This window comes from Dryas octopetala, chromosome 7 (genome assembly GCF_963921425.1).
Source record: "Dryas octopetala chromosome 7, drDryOcto1.1, whole genome shotgun sequence".
Lineage (NCBI taxonomy): Eukaryota > Viridiplantae > Streptophyta > Magnoliopsida > Rosales > Rosaceae > Dryas > Dryas octopetala.
In genome coordinates this window covers 11653056-11669502 of record NC_141372.1, presented here as the reverse complement: position 1 = coordinate 11669502, position 16447 = coordinate 11653056, and the positions used below count along the sequence as shown (strand labels likewise).

Genomic DNA, 16447 nt, shown 5'->3' with positions numbered 1-16447 from the left:
CTATGCAACCAATGTCATGTGATTACTCATTTATGTGTCCTCAGGTTTGTCATCTTTCTAAACTTATATTTTTGTTGTAGTTTCCTTGCAAATATATTATTGTTTGATTTAACTGTCGCTATGTCCTCCTTCACCACCACTAACAATCCTCCTTGGCCTCATGGTGTCCACTCCACGCTGGCACCACCTCCTTTGTAAATGACTCCAGTGGTGCCGGTGACCAAAACTCCAGTTATGGACGGCCTTCGAACGCCGTCGCCGCCGGAAAGATGGGAGGAGGACGGGGTGGGGTTCCACTTTCCAGATTGGGTTGGGGACTTGGGGGGGCTGGTGGGTTCCTCTTTCTTTTTTGGGTTTTTGTTTAATTTTTATTTAAAGGAAAAATAAGACTAAAGATATTTTTTATTCTTATATTACTTTGTTAACTACAGTTAGCACCTATGACACGTGTCAATCTTTTAGGAGCTCCCGCTTTGATGGGGAAATTGGGAGGGTCCTGCTAGTCGGCCATGCCCATGGGTGACCCGAGTAGGAGAAGGTGTGTGAGACTGAGCGGTGAGCAGTCGGTTTTCAGCTATGACATTTATTTATTCAACAAAAAAATGGCATATTTTTGTGGGTGAAAAAGAAAAAATGGCCTTTTTTTTTTTTTTTTTTTTTTTTTCACTGTGCGTGTGTAGTGGTGCATTAACAGCATTACCAACTTGCCATCCTTGTTGTCGTTCAGAAGTCCATATAAATTCACCAACCAATGAAGAAGGAGAAGAAGAATAATCAATCCGTATCATCTGTCGATAGGATTCTAAGGTACACAGATAATTTGAGTGGCCCTTCGTTGTTTCAGAATTATACACAGATGGGATTTCGTTTTCACTTTCATTTTCACATTAATTTGCTAATATTCCTTTTTTAACGTTATATTTTTCTCTGCTCTCTTCATCGCTTTCACGTTTCTCTTTTGTGGGGTTTATTCACATGTGAATTGTGAACATCAGCTCATCACTGTTAGTTTTGTTGTGCCCCACAAAGGTGAATACTATCCCTTCTTTCAGTTTTCCCAAATTTTCATCTTGTTCTTTGTTTTATCATTCTAGGAACTTTGTCACTTGTGAGTATGTTTAACACCAAATTCAAACGCTTGCTGCTTGGATTAGATTTTTATCATATTATATATCCTGCTCAATTTTGATGTTTGTGGATAAGATATTAGCATTAGCGGTTCATAAATTTCTATGGCTCTTATCATCTTCTCAATCCTTTAAACATGTGTTTACAGTGACATATTTTTAAATGCGGTTCATAAATATACCTGGTTGATATGCAAATGGGTTCCACAAATTTTGGATTTTTCCCGGCTCTTTTTCTGCATATACTTGGTATGTGGCCTCCTGGGGTCAGTCAGGGGACTGAGGTAGCTAAAAAACATTACTAAGGAAGTTTGTTTTGATAATTTTGGGTCACCATGGATGAAAGTTCTGTCCATAAGCCTCTTCTTTCAAGCCGAGGTTCTGAACATGTTTATGTCAGGAAGACACCTCTTTTTGTATTCTTGGCAAAATGGATTCTCAAGATTGCAATGTGGGTGCTTTTCATATCATGGGTTGCTCTAATGTTTCTGTTCCCAGCAGATTTTGTGACAAAATTATTTGAAAAATGGATCCAAGCCACCAGTGGAACTGTTTTTGGGATTACAGGTTGGCATTTGAATTTATTTCCTCTGCTATTTTCACATAATTGTTGACTTTTTAGAGGTCTCAAGTTAACCTGAATGCTGTAAACTGCAGGAAGCCTGTTCCTGATATTCAGTGGTCCCATTCTCATTATTGCATTGCTTTCTATAGCATTTTTTATTATCTCTGGGGAAGAGCAGCACCACGAGTATGTCTATTTTTTAGTTGGAAAATAATGAGTTCTCCTTACCTGTCCTACCTTTAGATTGAATATACATCTTCTCAATTATGGTTTGAGCTCAACCACTTGAATATTCACAGGATTTTTTGTTATGTAATATGTAATGTGAACTGTGTGTGCAGGAAGAAGACTTCAAAATATCCTAGTTTCCGCTTGTGGACGTTCCCAGTTCTTGTGGATGGACCCTTTGGGGTTGTTTCTGCTGCTGAGTTGATTGGGATATTACTCTTTGTTGTGTTTGTTATCTGGGCTACCTATGCTTATATCGTGCGTATTCTCAGCTCTATGTCCGATGAGTTAACTTTTGAATTGAAAAGGTATAATGTTTTATTCAAGATCAATCTTATTCCTATTTTGGTTGACTAGTTGCCTGTCAATTTATTAAGCAGATAGATTAGTTATCTCAAGAAAACTTTCTATTTTGATAATTTTTACACTTCTATGCTGTTACAGAATTTGAACTCTGCTTCATTGAAAGCTCTGCTTCTGTTTCAGCATTTGAATTCTTATACCAGCCCTTAGTAGGTTACAAGCTTAAAAATCATGTATGCATGTATAAAATTCACCAAGATAACTATCTTCTTATAAAAATGATGGTATATTCTTGAACTTATGAATAACTGACATACATAAGTTCCTATTAAAAGAAATAAAAAACATATATGGATGAAATTTTGGTTAACTCCTTCACCCAGTCATGTGGTAGGTCTTAGGAATTTAGGCACACCAAATATGTAGCCCAAGATTGCATACCCTAAGTTTGAGAAAAAAACAAAGAAGAAAGATATTGCAAACAATCAAAGCCACAAAAATGCAAGGTTTACTTGGTTTGCCTCAAATTGGGTTACTTCCAAGGGTGATGACAACGATGCACTAAAAAGCAAGATGAAGAAGATCACTAATTTGGGGGAAAAAAAAAAGCTCTTTCCACACACTCTAAAATAATTTCTCTTCTCCCAATCCAATTCTCAATAGAGAATCCCCAATACACCCAAACTCACAGGTTCACAAAACCCTGTACTCTGAACTCACAAAACCCTGTTCTCTAAATTTTATTCTTTGTTGGCTAAAGCACTAAAGGCTTATTTATAGGCTCTCAATGAGTCTAGGCTGCAATAAGAAACACCACATAAACCTAGGGTTACAAGAGGAGGAAAAAAGGCCAAAATTGGCTCAAAAAACGCTACAAAATGTAAATAGAAAGTAGTAGTTAATTCTCTATATTTTCCTTGTCTTTTCATTTTTTTTTGTATGGAATGCTTAAGTAGTAAAGTAGTCAATTTTCAGAATAAAATAAGTAGTATATGAGAAGCGTAAATCCTTCACAATTTGCATACAAAGAGTGAAATTTATGTGCTCTTTTTCTTCAGCTTGAAGATTTGATTCATTACTTATGTTTCCTTGTTAACTTGAACTTGTCAGTTGTTTGTTCCTGGAAATTTTGGGACTTCGTTTCGGCTTAATTGGGCTGTTTTGCTTGGCATTTTTGTTCCTGCCGGTTGCAAGGGGATCAGTTCTTCTTCGCCTTATCGATATCCCCTTTGAGCATGCTACGAGGTATCATGTATGGCTGGGACATCTCACAATGCTGCTCTTTACTATCCATGGACTTTGTTATGTTGTGGCATGGACAATCGAGGGAAATCTCCTTCATGAAGTGAGTGCACATGCTGGATTGAAAAATTTTCTTTTACATAATCATGTTCATGCTCTTTTATAACCATAAACAAGTAAGCATATGTGTTTCTTTTCTGTGGAGTTATTTATTTGTTTGTTTGCTCAGGAGACATACATTTATGTTTTAACACACTAAGTGTTCAAATCACACGTACAATTATGTTTATACACGCTAAAGATTCAAATAATTTCCATGCTTAAATAGCAATATTATGTTGTAATAAAACATAACAAGACTGCAAAGGGCAGGCCATATGTAAGAAACATAGGGAAGAAGGAATTACATAACATGGTAAGCATCCGCATGCTCTGTGAGAAAAATATGTGAAATATATCATGTAAAGGAGTGTATATTAAATAATAGTAAATACAAAAAATATAAAATTATTGAAAAGTGAAATTTATAAGTTCATCAGAAGGCATTCTATCTTTTGATGGAGATCTCTGGATGATTTTTTGTTAATATGGCATCCATCAGTGAGTCAGTGTTGGAAGACTCCAGTGAGTGTATGGTCTTATGGTGTGTGCTTCTGGCATGGTAATGAGGATGCAAAAAGAATGTATCTATTCTAGGTTTTGGCGCAAGCTTATATTTTTAGGTTTAATTAATTAATTTCAATTGAATTTAGGTTTTAATTTTTTATTTACCCGTATTTATAATAACTTAGGGTTTTAATTATTTATGTTATATGAATCTTTTATTAACGTAAGGTAGTTTATTATTATGGGGATTGCCTATGTAAATAGGCCTTAGGGCCCATTTGGTTCAAGTTTTGGAGACCTGAGAATGGGAAATCAATTCCATTCCCATGTTTGGTAAGTACATGGTAGGGAAATCATTTCCTGGCCCAAGAGAAATGATTTCCCTTATTGGGGGGAAAATGAAACCCTTGCTGGAGCTTGGGTTTTGTTTCCCCCCTTTTGGGAAAGCATTTATTGCTTATTTTGTAGACTAAACTAACCCTGATATTTTAATAAATTAATTAAAAAAAATATTTCTTTTGTTTAATAAATAAGGGTATAATTGGAAAACTATACCAATTTTATTTCCTATTCCTGCACAAACCAAACAAGGGAATGGAAATGAAAATTGAATTATTGGTTTACTTTCCCAACATTACCAAACGGGGGAATGGGAATCTTACATTCCCTTCCTTGTTCTCTCTCTCTCTCTCTCTCTCTCTCTCTCTCTCTCTGGTACATCTCCATTTCACTGTGTAAATTTTTCTTGTGTGGAATGGGAAGCATTGTAAATATTTTTCAAGAAATGCAATAGTAGTGGTGTAATATTTTCGAAATGTACAGACATGCTGAAAAAAAAAACAATAAACATTGACCCATTCAAATCAGCTCTGGCCAAACAAATAGTATAATGACAATGCAGCACTTGGATGAGAAATGCTTCGAAATTTCTTGGCCATTTTCCAGATAATATAAATGGCAATGTTTAGATCACTTTTGGGGTTTCTTGATGAATTTTGGTTGAGTTGAATTGTAGTCAGTTGATTCTTTTCGCTTTGAAATGCTTCTTCTTGATTGGTTTTAAAGTCAATATTCTTTTTTCATTGTCTTTCATATTCTTGCTTTTAAATCATTGTTATGGCAGATGATTTTAATATTTTGGATGTTAGGACACCAAACCTTAGAATTCCATTAGTATGAATTAATGTGCATGTACTAAACCATTATGGCAAATTTTCTCAATGGACCATGCATTCCATTCTTTATGCTACCTCAGTGGCACGAGATACTGCTTAGAAATGTATTAGATCTATTGTTAATACATATATCTCTACCTAAATATCTAGTAATATGATCATGTTTATGTAGCTCTAAATCATGTTAGTTCTTCTTGTACATCAGACCCTTATCGGTAATACAAATATGCAATACTAGCATCCCCTCTGGCATTTCTGGATTCAGTACAATACAAGTCATTTTGCTTTTTCCATTCTCATATGCAACAGAGGGACTAGTTAAGTATGTGGCATAACAGAAGAGATGAGACAGAAAGGAGAACCTTCACTTTGTTTCTCTAAGTTCTCTGTCAACTCTTTTTCCTCTCTTTCTTTCTTTTTTGTTTCGTTTTCCTTTAAGTTTTTATCCATTGAATGGTTAGGGGACCATACTAGAAGACGACGTAGGCTCAGATTGCCATGTTCTGCTTATTTATATCTTTGATTATTTGATGCAGATATTGGAGTGGGAGGATATTGGTGTTGCCAATCTTGCAGGAGTTATCAGTCTTTTTGCTGGTCTGTTGATGTGGGTCACTTCACTTCCCCCAGTGAGAAAGCTGAATTTTGAGTTGTTCTTCTACACTCATCAACTATATGTCATCTTTATTTTGTTTTTGGCTTTGCACGTTGGCGATTTCATTTTCGCAATGGCTTCTGGAGGGATATTTATTTTTATTCTTGATCGTTTTCTGAGATTCTGCCAATCACGAAGAATTGTTGATATAATTTCAGCTAAGTGCCTTCCATGTGGAACTGTAGAATTGGTTCTTGCAAAACCTGAAAGTAAAAATTGTTCTTCACATGTTACTACTTCTTTCCATTTTTTTTTTTTAATTCTTAAATATCTTGTTAGCATATGATTGATTATTCTCTCTATGACACTTTCAGATCTGCAGTATAACGCCCTCAGTTTTGTTTTTCTTCAAGTTCGGGAACTATCATGGCTGCAATGGCATCCTTTCAGTGTTTCATCTAGTCCTCTGGATGGTAAATATCATATTTCTGTTCTCATAAAGGTTCTTGGGAAATGGACAGAAAAGCTGAGAGGAAATATCTTGAAAAATTCTGAGGCTGAACCACAAGAAGAGCTACCTTGCAGTCCTCAAACAAAGATAACAGCTTCTGTGGAGGGGCCTTATGGGCATGAGATACCGTACCACTTGATGTATGTACTCTATTCCTCAATTATTTTGATCACAAAATTTATTGTATCAGGTGATGCTAATCCTGGTCTAATCACTGGTTTGGCAATTAGTTTGATACTAAAGAAAATAAGGAATAGGTGAGAGTTTGTTGATGCTATGTCATATCTTCACATAAATCTGATGTAATGGTGCATAGAAATTTGGTGCACTCTTTTGAAAGAAACTTCAATTATTACCCCCTGCACCTACCAAAAGAAAGAAGAATACGATTGAATATGATGTGATTCAAGGCTTGTTTCCAATAGAGAAAACTAATAGGTTCTTTATTTCTAAATGTTCCTTATTTTTGGTTTGAAATGGAAATATATACTAGATATCCAGCTTTTTACTAATGGTTGGACTTTATATTTTGTTCTTTCAGGTATGAAAATCTTATCTTAGTAGCAGGTGGCATTGGGATTTCACCTTTCCTAGCTGTCTTGAGTGACATTCTCCATTGTCTCAAGGAAGGAAAACCTTGTCTACCAAGAAATATTATGGTTGTATGGGCCGTCAAAAGATCAAATGAGCTTCCTCTTCTTTCAACCATTGACATGGACTCAATTTGTCCATTTTTCTCTAAGAAATTAAATCTTGAGATTCATATTTTTGTCACTCGGGAATCTGAACCTCCATTGGTATGTTTGGTTATACTTTAACACCCTTTCTGTACTGTACATGATTTTGGTTCTTTGTCTTTTCATTAATGTTCTTCGTCCTGTTAGTGGCATTTATTGTTGTTATTTGCAGGAAGAGGGTAACATCCAAAACACTGTAGATTCTTCTCTTTGTCCTACGTCCAAAAGGTGTGGCGTGTCTGTTTTGGTTGGTACTGGACATAATGTATGGTCTGGACTATATGTTATCTCATGTACAGTAGGCTTTGTCATCTTAATGGGTTTGTTGGACATCTTCTACGTAAACCCTTTTCAAATATCTTCATGGTGGTACAAAGGACTTCTTTTCATAGTCTGTATGGTTACAAGTGTCTTTATCTTTGGGGGTCTTGTGGTTGGTTTATGGCATCTTTGGGAAAGAAGAATTTCAGAAAAGGAACAATGTGAGGATGGTAGGTTACATTTTGATAAGGCAGAGCATAAAGAAACTGTAGCTCACAATGATTCACACCAGACAAGTCTTGCAAATTTAACCAGCATTCATTACGGTGCTAGACCAGACTTCAAAGGTAGGCCTCCCTGACATGTCTTTTTCCCATTTAAGCACACAATACGTGAAGCTAATGAATACGTATCTATATGCATATTCAGATATAAAAATTAAATACACACAGCTAAGAGTAGTTCACATGCTAATTAATGACTACAGACTATGGCATACAGTGGTAATAACTGATTGTTCTTTCATCTGAATAACCTTTGATATCTTGAATAAGTTTGAACTAGCATAGTTTCTTCTCAGATGTCAAAACATTTTTGTATCCATTTCTACTTCCTTCTTGTCTTTTCATTGACTAATAAATCTACAACCTAGAGAAGCATAGCTTGTGATGCTGATGTATCAAATAGAGATGGGGATTTTTAGATTCTTGTTTTTCTACAAAGATCCATTTGATTCCTTTGCTACATAATCTATTAATCATATCTAGTTCTGAAAATAAGGAAGCACAAAGGAGGCTGAACCTTTGATCAATTGTTATAGATGACAAAATTAGGACCTTTGGTGGAATTTAAGTCACATTGTGAAGCATAGGACATTGCTTTGCTAGGAGGTGCATTGGGTTGTTTACAATTAATTAATACATGTTTTACACTTGATTTTTTTGTTACTGCAGAAATTTTTGGAACTATATCCAAGAATTGGGGCCACGTTGATGTGGGTGTGATTGTGTGTGGTCCTCCAACTCTTCAATCAAGTATTGCTAAAGAAATCAGGTCCCACAATTTAAGGAGACAATGCGACCATCCTATCTTCCATTTCAACAGCCATAGTTTTGATCTGTAGCCTCCACCCTCAATATCTTTCTATTTATAATAAACTTATTTGTAGGATTCTACGTACACATGGAATTATGTATACATTCGTGTATGTTCAACCATGTTGTATGTAAAGCCATCGAATTTGTATCTATTTCACTCTTTATAGAGTATAGTATACCATGTGGCCGTGTTATGGTATACATAATAACTACTTTATGATTAACTCAAGAAATGATAAGATAATGGGCTGAAAGTTTGGTGATGAAATATTGAAATGCATTAAAACCATGTGTGACATATCGATCGACCTTGAAAACTCCCAATACACACTATTTTAAGGGAATCAACACAACACTGAACACCCTATGCAACAAATGCATTGCAGTGGCTATTTGTATGCATCTGAAGACTGAAGGGTTCAATTCTTATCTTTCCTTCTGAAAAAAGAAGGTCAAATAATGAATTTGGTATATATAATTTGGGCTAAGTTTCATTAAGGTATCTATAGTATTAATTGTCTCAATTTGACCTCATTTAGTGCATAAGATATGATTAGATAAAATAAATAGCTAAATTGTGTTTTCTAACTTGAAGGAAAAAGATGAGAAGAAGATGAATTATTTAATCCTACTATTTTTGAGGGAATTGGAAGGGATAAGTCTCCCCTTATAATTAGCCTATTTTAATACATTTTATTCCTTTAAATTAGAAATTTATTTCTTGAATACACATGAATTTAGCCATTTATCCTATCCAATCATATCCTATGCACCAAACGAGTTTTGATATTGTATTAAGACTTATTCACACTATTGCCCCTCATAAGATACATTTTTTCTCACTTTGTCCCCTGAAACTTAAATCTTCTCAAATTGCCAGATGAAACTTAAATCTTATCAAATTGTCACCTGAACTTCACACAGTTGTTGCAAAAGATCCTATGCCGTCAACTATATCAATTTTTCCGTTAAAATAGCTGACGTGGCACCTATATGGCATGAGTGAGACCTTTTTTTAGTTATGTAATACATGTGGACAAAAAAAAAATTTAAAACTAAAAAGTAATAAGATCCATGTCAATTTTTTATAATTTTTTTGTCCACATAGATCTTACATAATTAGAAAATGGTCTCACTCATGCCATATAGGCTCCACGTCAACTTTTTTAACAGAAAAATTGACAAAGTTGATGGCATATGGTATTTTGCAACAACTGTGTGAAGTTTAGGTAACAAACTGAGAGGATTTAAGTTTCAGAGCATAAAGTAAAAAAAAATGTATCTTACAAAAATAATAATGTGAATAAGTCTTGTATTAATTGTTTTAATTGTGGTCCAGTTACTTAATTCCGTCAATTCTTTATCTAAAATGTCTAATTTACTCCCTCGTGCGTTTCTCATGTGGCTCTCACATATTCATTCCATCGATAAAAATTTCACAAAAATTAGAATTTTATATTAAAAAACCTTGATGAAATTAAGTAATTGAAATAATTAATAAATACCAACAATTGAAATCATAAGTCAACTTGGCCCAAACTGAGGTCCCAAGTCCCAACCCGACCCGACTATTTCTTTGGCACCGACCGTTCGTACGCCTCCGGACTCCCAAAGCAACACATCATTATCATCATATATATCAACTAATTTTCCGCGCCTCACTTTGAATTAAATATGATTGCTCCAAATTCATAGCGAACTTGCGATACCTCATGAGTTTCTCTATCTTTATTCTGGTACTGTAAGTCTGTAACTGTATGTATGCACATGAAGTACTGCTCAGCTCAGTTAACTACACCAGCAATTAGGTAAAGACTGAGAGTTGAAATACAAGTAAACAAAACCCCATTCTCATATGAAAATGATTATAGCATTATCAACCCCCAAACCTCAGCCTCAGGTTTCTGCTGCTGCTGCTGCTGATTCCTTGTCATCCCCATGGCCGAGGATGACTTACACTCTGCTCATCTTCAACCTCTTCTTTCCAATGGCGGATCATGTCATGTCAACAAGACCAATCACACGAAGACCAAGACCAAACGCTTCTTTTTATCATTGGCCAAATGGGTTCTCAAATTCACAATGTGGGTACTTTTCATTGCATGGGTTGCTCTCTTTTTCATAATTCCTACGAACCTTGGCTCCACCCTCTATGACAACTGGGCTGCTGCTACCAGTGGAACTCTATTTGGAGAGACTGGTATGGTAATCTCAATTTCAATCTCTAGCTTTTTGTGTAATGTGTCTTACCCAACAATCAAGTTTCAACTCTGCTTGTTTAATTTACGGCTCTACTTACAAGAAAGATATTTTTGAATTTTCAGGGAGTGTATTGCTGTTATACAGTTGCCCAATACTTTTTATTGCTTTTCTTGCTTTCCCATATATCAGCATTGTTGGGCAAGAGGAAGAGGAACAACGACAACTTCAACAGTATGTGATACCTTTTGTGTTCATTTCACGATTAATGTGCATTTGTACTACTATCTATCTTCTATTTGATAAATTGTAAAACTCAAGTGAAGTACATCTACCACCACAGGAAGAAGACCCCGAGATTCAACTTATGGACCTTTCCCGTTCTGGTGGATGGACCATTTGGAGTTGTTAATGCCGCTGAACTGATCGGCATTATACTCTTTATTGTGTTTGTTCTCTGGGCTGTTTATGCATACACAGTAGTCAACCTTGAATTATTATCCACCTATGGTGATTTGGCCCTTGCAGAAAAAAGGTGCAATGATTATTTTTATTTACTTCTTGTTTTTATGGCTTTGCTTGCATATATCCCCCCACTCCAAGCTACTTAGGCATACATGTTCTCTTTAAATGACTTTTGTGGCCGAGGATCTCATTCTCCTAGCCCCCAACACTATCTGCTTTGCTTTTGTATAATGTTGAAAACTTCTGATAAGTTAACTTGTATGTCATCGCTATATTTTCCTTTTTCTTTCATTCTTTTTTTTGTATGGCATGCTTAACTAGCAAAGTATTCATAGCCAATTGGCAGAATAAAATAAGTAGTAAATTAGAAACTTAAATCCTTCACAATTTGCATGCAAAGAGTGAAATATTTGTGCTCTTTTTCTTCAGCATGAAGTTTGGATTCATTAATTGAGTTTGCTTGTTTGCTTGAACTTGTCAGTTCTTTGTTCCTTGAAATTTCGGGAAAATCTTTGGGAAAAATTGGGATGTATTGCTTGGCATTTTTGTTCCTGCCGGTTGCAAGGGGATCAGTTCTTCTACGCCTTATAGATATTCCTTTCGAGCATGCTACGAGGTATCATGTATGGCTGGGACATCTTACAATGGTGATCTTTACTATCCACGGACTATGTTATGTTGTGGCATGGACAATTCAGGGCCATCTCCATTCGGTGAGTGTACATGCTGGATTGAAAATTTTCTTGTACATAATCATATCATGCCCTTTTATAAGCGTAAACAAGTAAGCATATGTGTTTCTCTTCTGTGGAGTTATTTATTTGTTTGTTTGCTCGGGAGAAACATAGATTTATGTTTGTACACACTAAAGGTTCAAATCACACAAACATTTATGTTTGTACACACTAAAGGTTCAAATTACACATACAATAATGTTTATACACACAAAAGGTTCAAATAATTTCCATGCTCAAATAGAAATATGTAATTTTGTAATAGAACATAAACAGAGTGCAAAGAGTAGGCCAGAAGTAAGAAATTTAGGGAAGAAGGAATTACAAAACATGGTAAGCATCAGCATGCTCTCTGAGAAGAATATGTGAAATATGTCATGTAAAGGAATATATTATATATATATATATATTAAATAATAGTAAATACATAAATAAAAATAATAATTAAAAAGGGAAGTAGCTAAGACTGTAATACAAATATGCAATACTAGCATAACAGAAGAGATGAGACAGAAAGAAAAGAACCTTCAATTTGTTTCTCAAAATTCTCTGTCAGCTCTTTTTTCTTCTCTTCTTCCTTTAATCTTTGTTCCATTGAATGGTTAGAGGACCATACTAGAGGAAGACGTAGCCTCAGATTGCGATGTTCTCATTTATATTTTTGATTATTTGTTGCAGATATTTGAGTGGGGGGATAGTGGTGTTACCATTCTTGCAGGATTGATAAGCTTTTCTGCTGGTCTGTTGATGTGGGTCACTTCACTTCCTCCAGTCAGAAAGCTGAATTTTGAGCTGTTCTTCTACACTCATCAACTATATGTCATCTTTATTGTGTTTTTTGCTTTGCACGTTGGCTTCTTTTTCACAATGGCTTCTGGAGGAATATATATATTTACTCTTGATCGTTTTCTGAGATTCTGCCAATCACGAAGGGTTGTTGATATAATTTCAGCGAAGTGCCTTCCATGCGGAACTGTAGAATTGGTCCTTGCAAAACCTGAAAGTAAAAAATTCTTCTTCACAATTTTATTATTTCTTTTTTTATATCCTAGTAAGTGTTACCATATGACTGACTATTCACTGTATTATACTTTTAGATCTGCGGTACAACGCCCTCAGTTTTGTTTTCCTTCAAGTTCGGGAAGTATCATGGCTGCAATGGCATCCTTTCAGTGTTTCATCCAGTCCTCTGGATGGAAAATATCATATCTCTGTTCTCCTAAAGGGTCTTGGGAAATGGACAGAAAATCTGAGAGGAAATATCTTGAAAAATTCTGAAGCTGAACCACAAATAGAGCTGCCTTATACTAAGATAACAGCTTCTGTTGAGGGTCCTTATGGGCATGAGATATCGTACCACTTGAAGTATGCACTCCATTCCTCAATTATTTTGATCACAGAATTTACTGTATCAGATGATACTAATCCTTGTCTAATCACTTGTTTATCAATTAGTTTCATACTAAAGAACATATGGAATAAGAGGACGTTTGCTTGTATATAACAATTTGGCAAGGCTTGTATCTAATACAGAAAATTAAAAGGTTCTCCATCGTTTAATATTACTTATATTGGGTTCAAAATACAAGAATTTACAAGATATCCAGTTTAAAAATAAGTTTGAATTTCTTTTACAAATGGTTTTGACTTTATATTTTTTTCTTTCAGGTATGAAAATCTTATCTTAGTAGCAGGTGGCATTGGGATTTCACCTTTCCTGGCTGTCTTGAGTGACATTCTCCATCGTGTTAGTGAAGGAAAACCTTGTCTACCAAGAAATATTTTTGTTTTATGGGCCGTGAAAAGATCAAATGAGCTTCCTCTTCTTTCAACCATTGACATGGACTCAATTTGTATATTTTCCTCTAATAAATTAAATCTTGAGACTCATGTTTATGTCACTCGGGAATCTGAACCTCCATTGGTATGTGTGGTTATATCTTAACACCCTTGCTGTACATTACGTAATTTGGTTCTTTGTCTTTTTATTTTATCCTTTTTGTGGCATTTATTGTTGTTATTTGCAGGAAGAGGGTGAAGTTCAAAACAGTTTACACTTTTCTCGTTGTTCTACGTCCAAAAGGTGTGGCATGTCTATTTTGGTTGGTACTGGACATAATATATGGTCTGGACTGTATGTTGTCTCATCTACAGTAGGCTTTGTCATCTTAATGGGTTTGTTGGATATCTTCTACATAAACCCTTTTGAGATATATATAAGCTGGTTAAGAGGGCTTCTTTTCTTTCTCTGTATGGTTACAAGTGTCTTTATCTTTGGGGGTGTTGTGGTTGGTTTATGGCATTTATGGGAAAGAAGAATTTCAGCAAAGGAACAATGTGAGGATGGTAGGTTACATTTTGATCAGGCAGAGCATAAAGAAACTCTAGTTCACAAGGATTCACACCAGAAAAGTCTTGCAAATTTAACCAGCATTCATTACGGTGCAAGACCAGACTTCAAAGGTATGCCTCCCTGACATGTCTATTTTAACCACATACATAATACACGAAGCTAATGAAAACGTATCTCTATGCGTGTTCAGATACAACAGTTCACATCTTAATTAAAGACTATATTTGTTCTTTCATCTGAATAACCTTTGATTTGTTGAATAAGTTTGAAGCTAGCATAATTTCTTTCTCAGTTGTTTCATATGCTTAAGGTGTTCTTGTTACTGCAGAAATTTTCGGAACCATATCCAAGAATTGGGGACACGTTGATGTGGGTGTGATTGTGTGTGGTCCTCCAACTCTTCAATCAAGTATTGCTAAAGAAATCAAGTCTCACAATTTAATGAGGGAATGCGATCATCCTATTTTCCATTTCAACAGCCATAGCTTTGATCTGTAGCCTCCACCCTCAAATATCTTTCTAATTAAACTACTCAATTACCATACACATTTGTATCTATGCATGTATATGTGTATATGTGTGTCTAATGTTCTACCATGGTGGTATGTAGTCAGCACAAGTTGCACTTATATATTTTCAATTTTTTATTATATTGGTTGTTGGGACCAAAATTACAATAAAATGAAATCCAATTAAAAATGGAATCTGGAGAGAGTTTGAGGATGGACTATGAAGGATTGAAAACTAACAAGGAATATAATTGATAACATCATTTCGAGGAAACGCCTTTTTGCCAACCAAGTGTTCACTTGAGAAACTAGAGAAACCTAAAGACCTTCCCCATTCGATCCCTACAAACAAAATCCTCTTTTGTTAAAAGCCAATTTATAGACAAAAAACTCATAACCTGAAGGAGGAGCACCATCAGATTACTCTAATAATAGGTAACCACCAAATTTGATCTACCCCTAGGAACCCTAAAAAAAAGCTTGAATCCTAGTCCTCCTCTTGAGTCTCGATCCATTCTTTAGTTACAATTTTGATGTATGAAGATGACAGGAAAGTAAATGGAATTAGTTTGGCAAGAAATCAATGTTAGATATTTCCAAATATCAACCATTGCATTAATTAAAAAAATCATAAAACAAGACAAAAATCATCTGATTCATATGATGCCTCAATAGGGTTACTTCCAATATTGAAGCTTGGATTTTCAATATTTGACAATGGTGGCTACCAACGCAAGAGATTAGAAGCTAGGGTGTGTATCAGATCAGACTATCAGTGTATGAGAGTGGAGTGAAGTACTCTAATCCTAATGCGCGCTCAAGGTAATCCCAACTTATCAGACCAGCTAATAGTAAAAGGATGAGAGTAGGGACTGCCATGCACACTCGCTCAAAATATAACTCATCCTATTATGGGTATGTTGTTACCTAAATTTGGGCTCCGCGGTAAAAGTGGGGTTTGACATGTATAAAAACATATTATCTTTTATGAAAAATTATTGGGTGTAATCGATACACTGATAAGTAGTGTAATCAATCCAACGTGTAAAAATATTATTGAACGGTATATTTATATTAGTAGGATATAGTATTAATAACATCCACTCATATTATGATACGTTGGATTGGTTACACTACTTAGCGGTGTATCGGTTACACAAAATAATTTCTTAATGAATAGAGCCTCTACTCGTCTTTTATTCATCTTCAGTTGAGGTATAATGGCCAATTTTTGAGTTTTTTTTTTTAATTTTTTTTTGTTGTGTTTATTCACTTTGTTGTTTGTGGTTTGATTATTTTGGACAAACTAGTGTCGAACAACCTACAAACCACAACATCCTAAACGCTAAATTTCAATGTAAAAGTTGAACACTTGCAGTCCAAATAATCTCAAAAAAAAAAAAAACGTGTTTTAATGAATTAAACAACTGAAATTAGATAGAAAAACCTTAAATTGAATAAATTATTTTTAAGGCTCCGTTTGGGATTGTTGTGGAGAATCTAAAAGCTGCTGTGGATGACAATTCTCAATCACCCACAACAGTTTTGGTGTTTGGTAAAAAAATGAAAAAGTGCTTTGTCTCACAATTCTCATCTCCCCACAGCAAAAATAGAAAGCAAGTTTGTAGATGCTTTTGAAAGCTGCAGTGAATCACAGCAACAATGAAAATTTTATTTTACCCATAATACCCTAATTTTAGTAATTATAAATAGCCACAGCAGTTTTATATTACAATTTAC

At 35.0% G+C, this 16447-nt stretch overlaps 2 protein-coding genes across 2 annotated transcripts; both read left to right on the top strand.

Moving 5' to 3' along the window:
- The first annotated feature begins 1104 nt into the window (after positions 1–1104).
- LOC147279708 (ferric reduction oxidase 7, chloroplastic-like) lies at positions 1105–8628 on the top strand. Its single transcript, XM_086249789.1, has 9 exons — positions 1105–1694; positions 1785–1878; positions 2034–2228; positions 3334–3568; positions 5783–6110; positions 6216–6492; positions 6894–7149; positions 7262–7697; positions 8304–8628. Exons 1-9 carry the CDS (start codon positions 1463–1465, stop codon positions 8471–8473), a joined length of 2223 nt encoding a protein of 740 aa, XP_086105915.1. The 5' UTR covers positions 1105–1462; the 3' UTR covers positions 8474–8628.
- A 1178-nt stretch (positions 8629–9806) lies between these two features.
- On the top strand, positions 9807–14730 carry LOC147279707 (ferric reduction oxidase 7, chloroplastic-like). Its single transcript, XM_086251229.1, has 9 exons — positions 9807–10647; positions 10772–10880; positions 10990–11181; positions 11593–11824; positions 12524–12848; positions 12943–13210; positions 13514–13769; positions 13873–14308; positions 14527–14730. Exons 1-9 carry the CDS (start codon positions 10386–10388, stop codon positions 14694–14696), a joined length of 2250 nt encoding a protein of 749 aa, XP_086107355.1. The 5' UTR covers positions 9807–10385; the 3' UTR covers positions 14697–14730.
- Positions 14731–16447: the final 1717 nt, after the last annotated feature.

What these genes read in the sequence shown, in the direction of transcription:
- LOC147279708 (XM_086249789.1), top strand. Translation starts at nt 1,463, where the DNA reads ATGGATGAAAGTTCTGTCCATAAGCCTCTTCTTTCAAGCCGAGGTTCT. An exon ending in TTAACTTTTGAATTGAAAAG is followed by an intron (nt 2,229 to 3,333) that starts GTATAATGTTTT and finishes TGAACTTGTCAG; the next exon opens with TTGTTTGTTCCTGGAAATTT. An exon ending in GAGATACCGTACCACTTGAT is followed by an intron (nt 6,493 to 6,893) that starts GTATGTACTCTA and finishes TTGTTCTTTCAG; the next exon opens with GTATGAAAATCTTATCTTAG.
- LOC147279707 (XM_086251229.1), top strand. Translation starts at nt 10,386, where the DNA reads ATGGCCGAGGATGACTTACACTCTGCTCATCTTCAACCTCTTCTTTCC. An exon ending in GAACAACGACAACTTCAACA is followed by an intron (nt 10,881 to 10,989) that starts GTATGTGATACC and finishes CTACCACCACAG; the next exon opens with GAAGAAGACCCCGAGATTCA. An exon ending in GGGAATCTGAACCTCCATTG is followed by an intron (nt 13,770 to 13,872) that starts GTATGTGTGGTT and finishes TGTTATTTGCAG; the next exon opens with GAAGAGGGTGAAGTTCAAAA.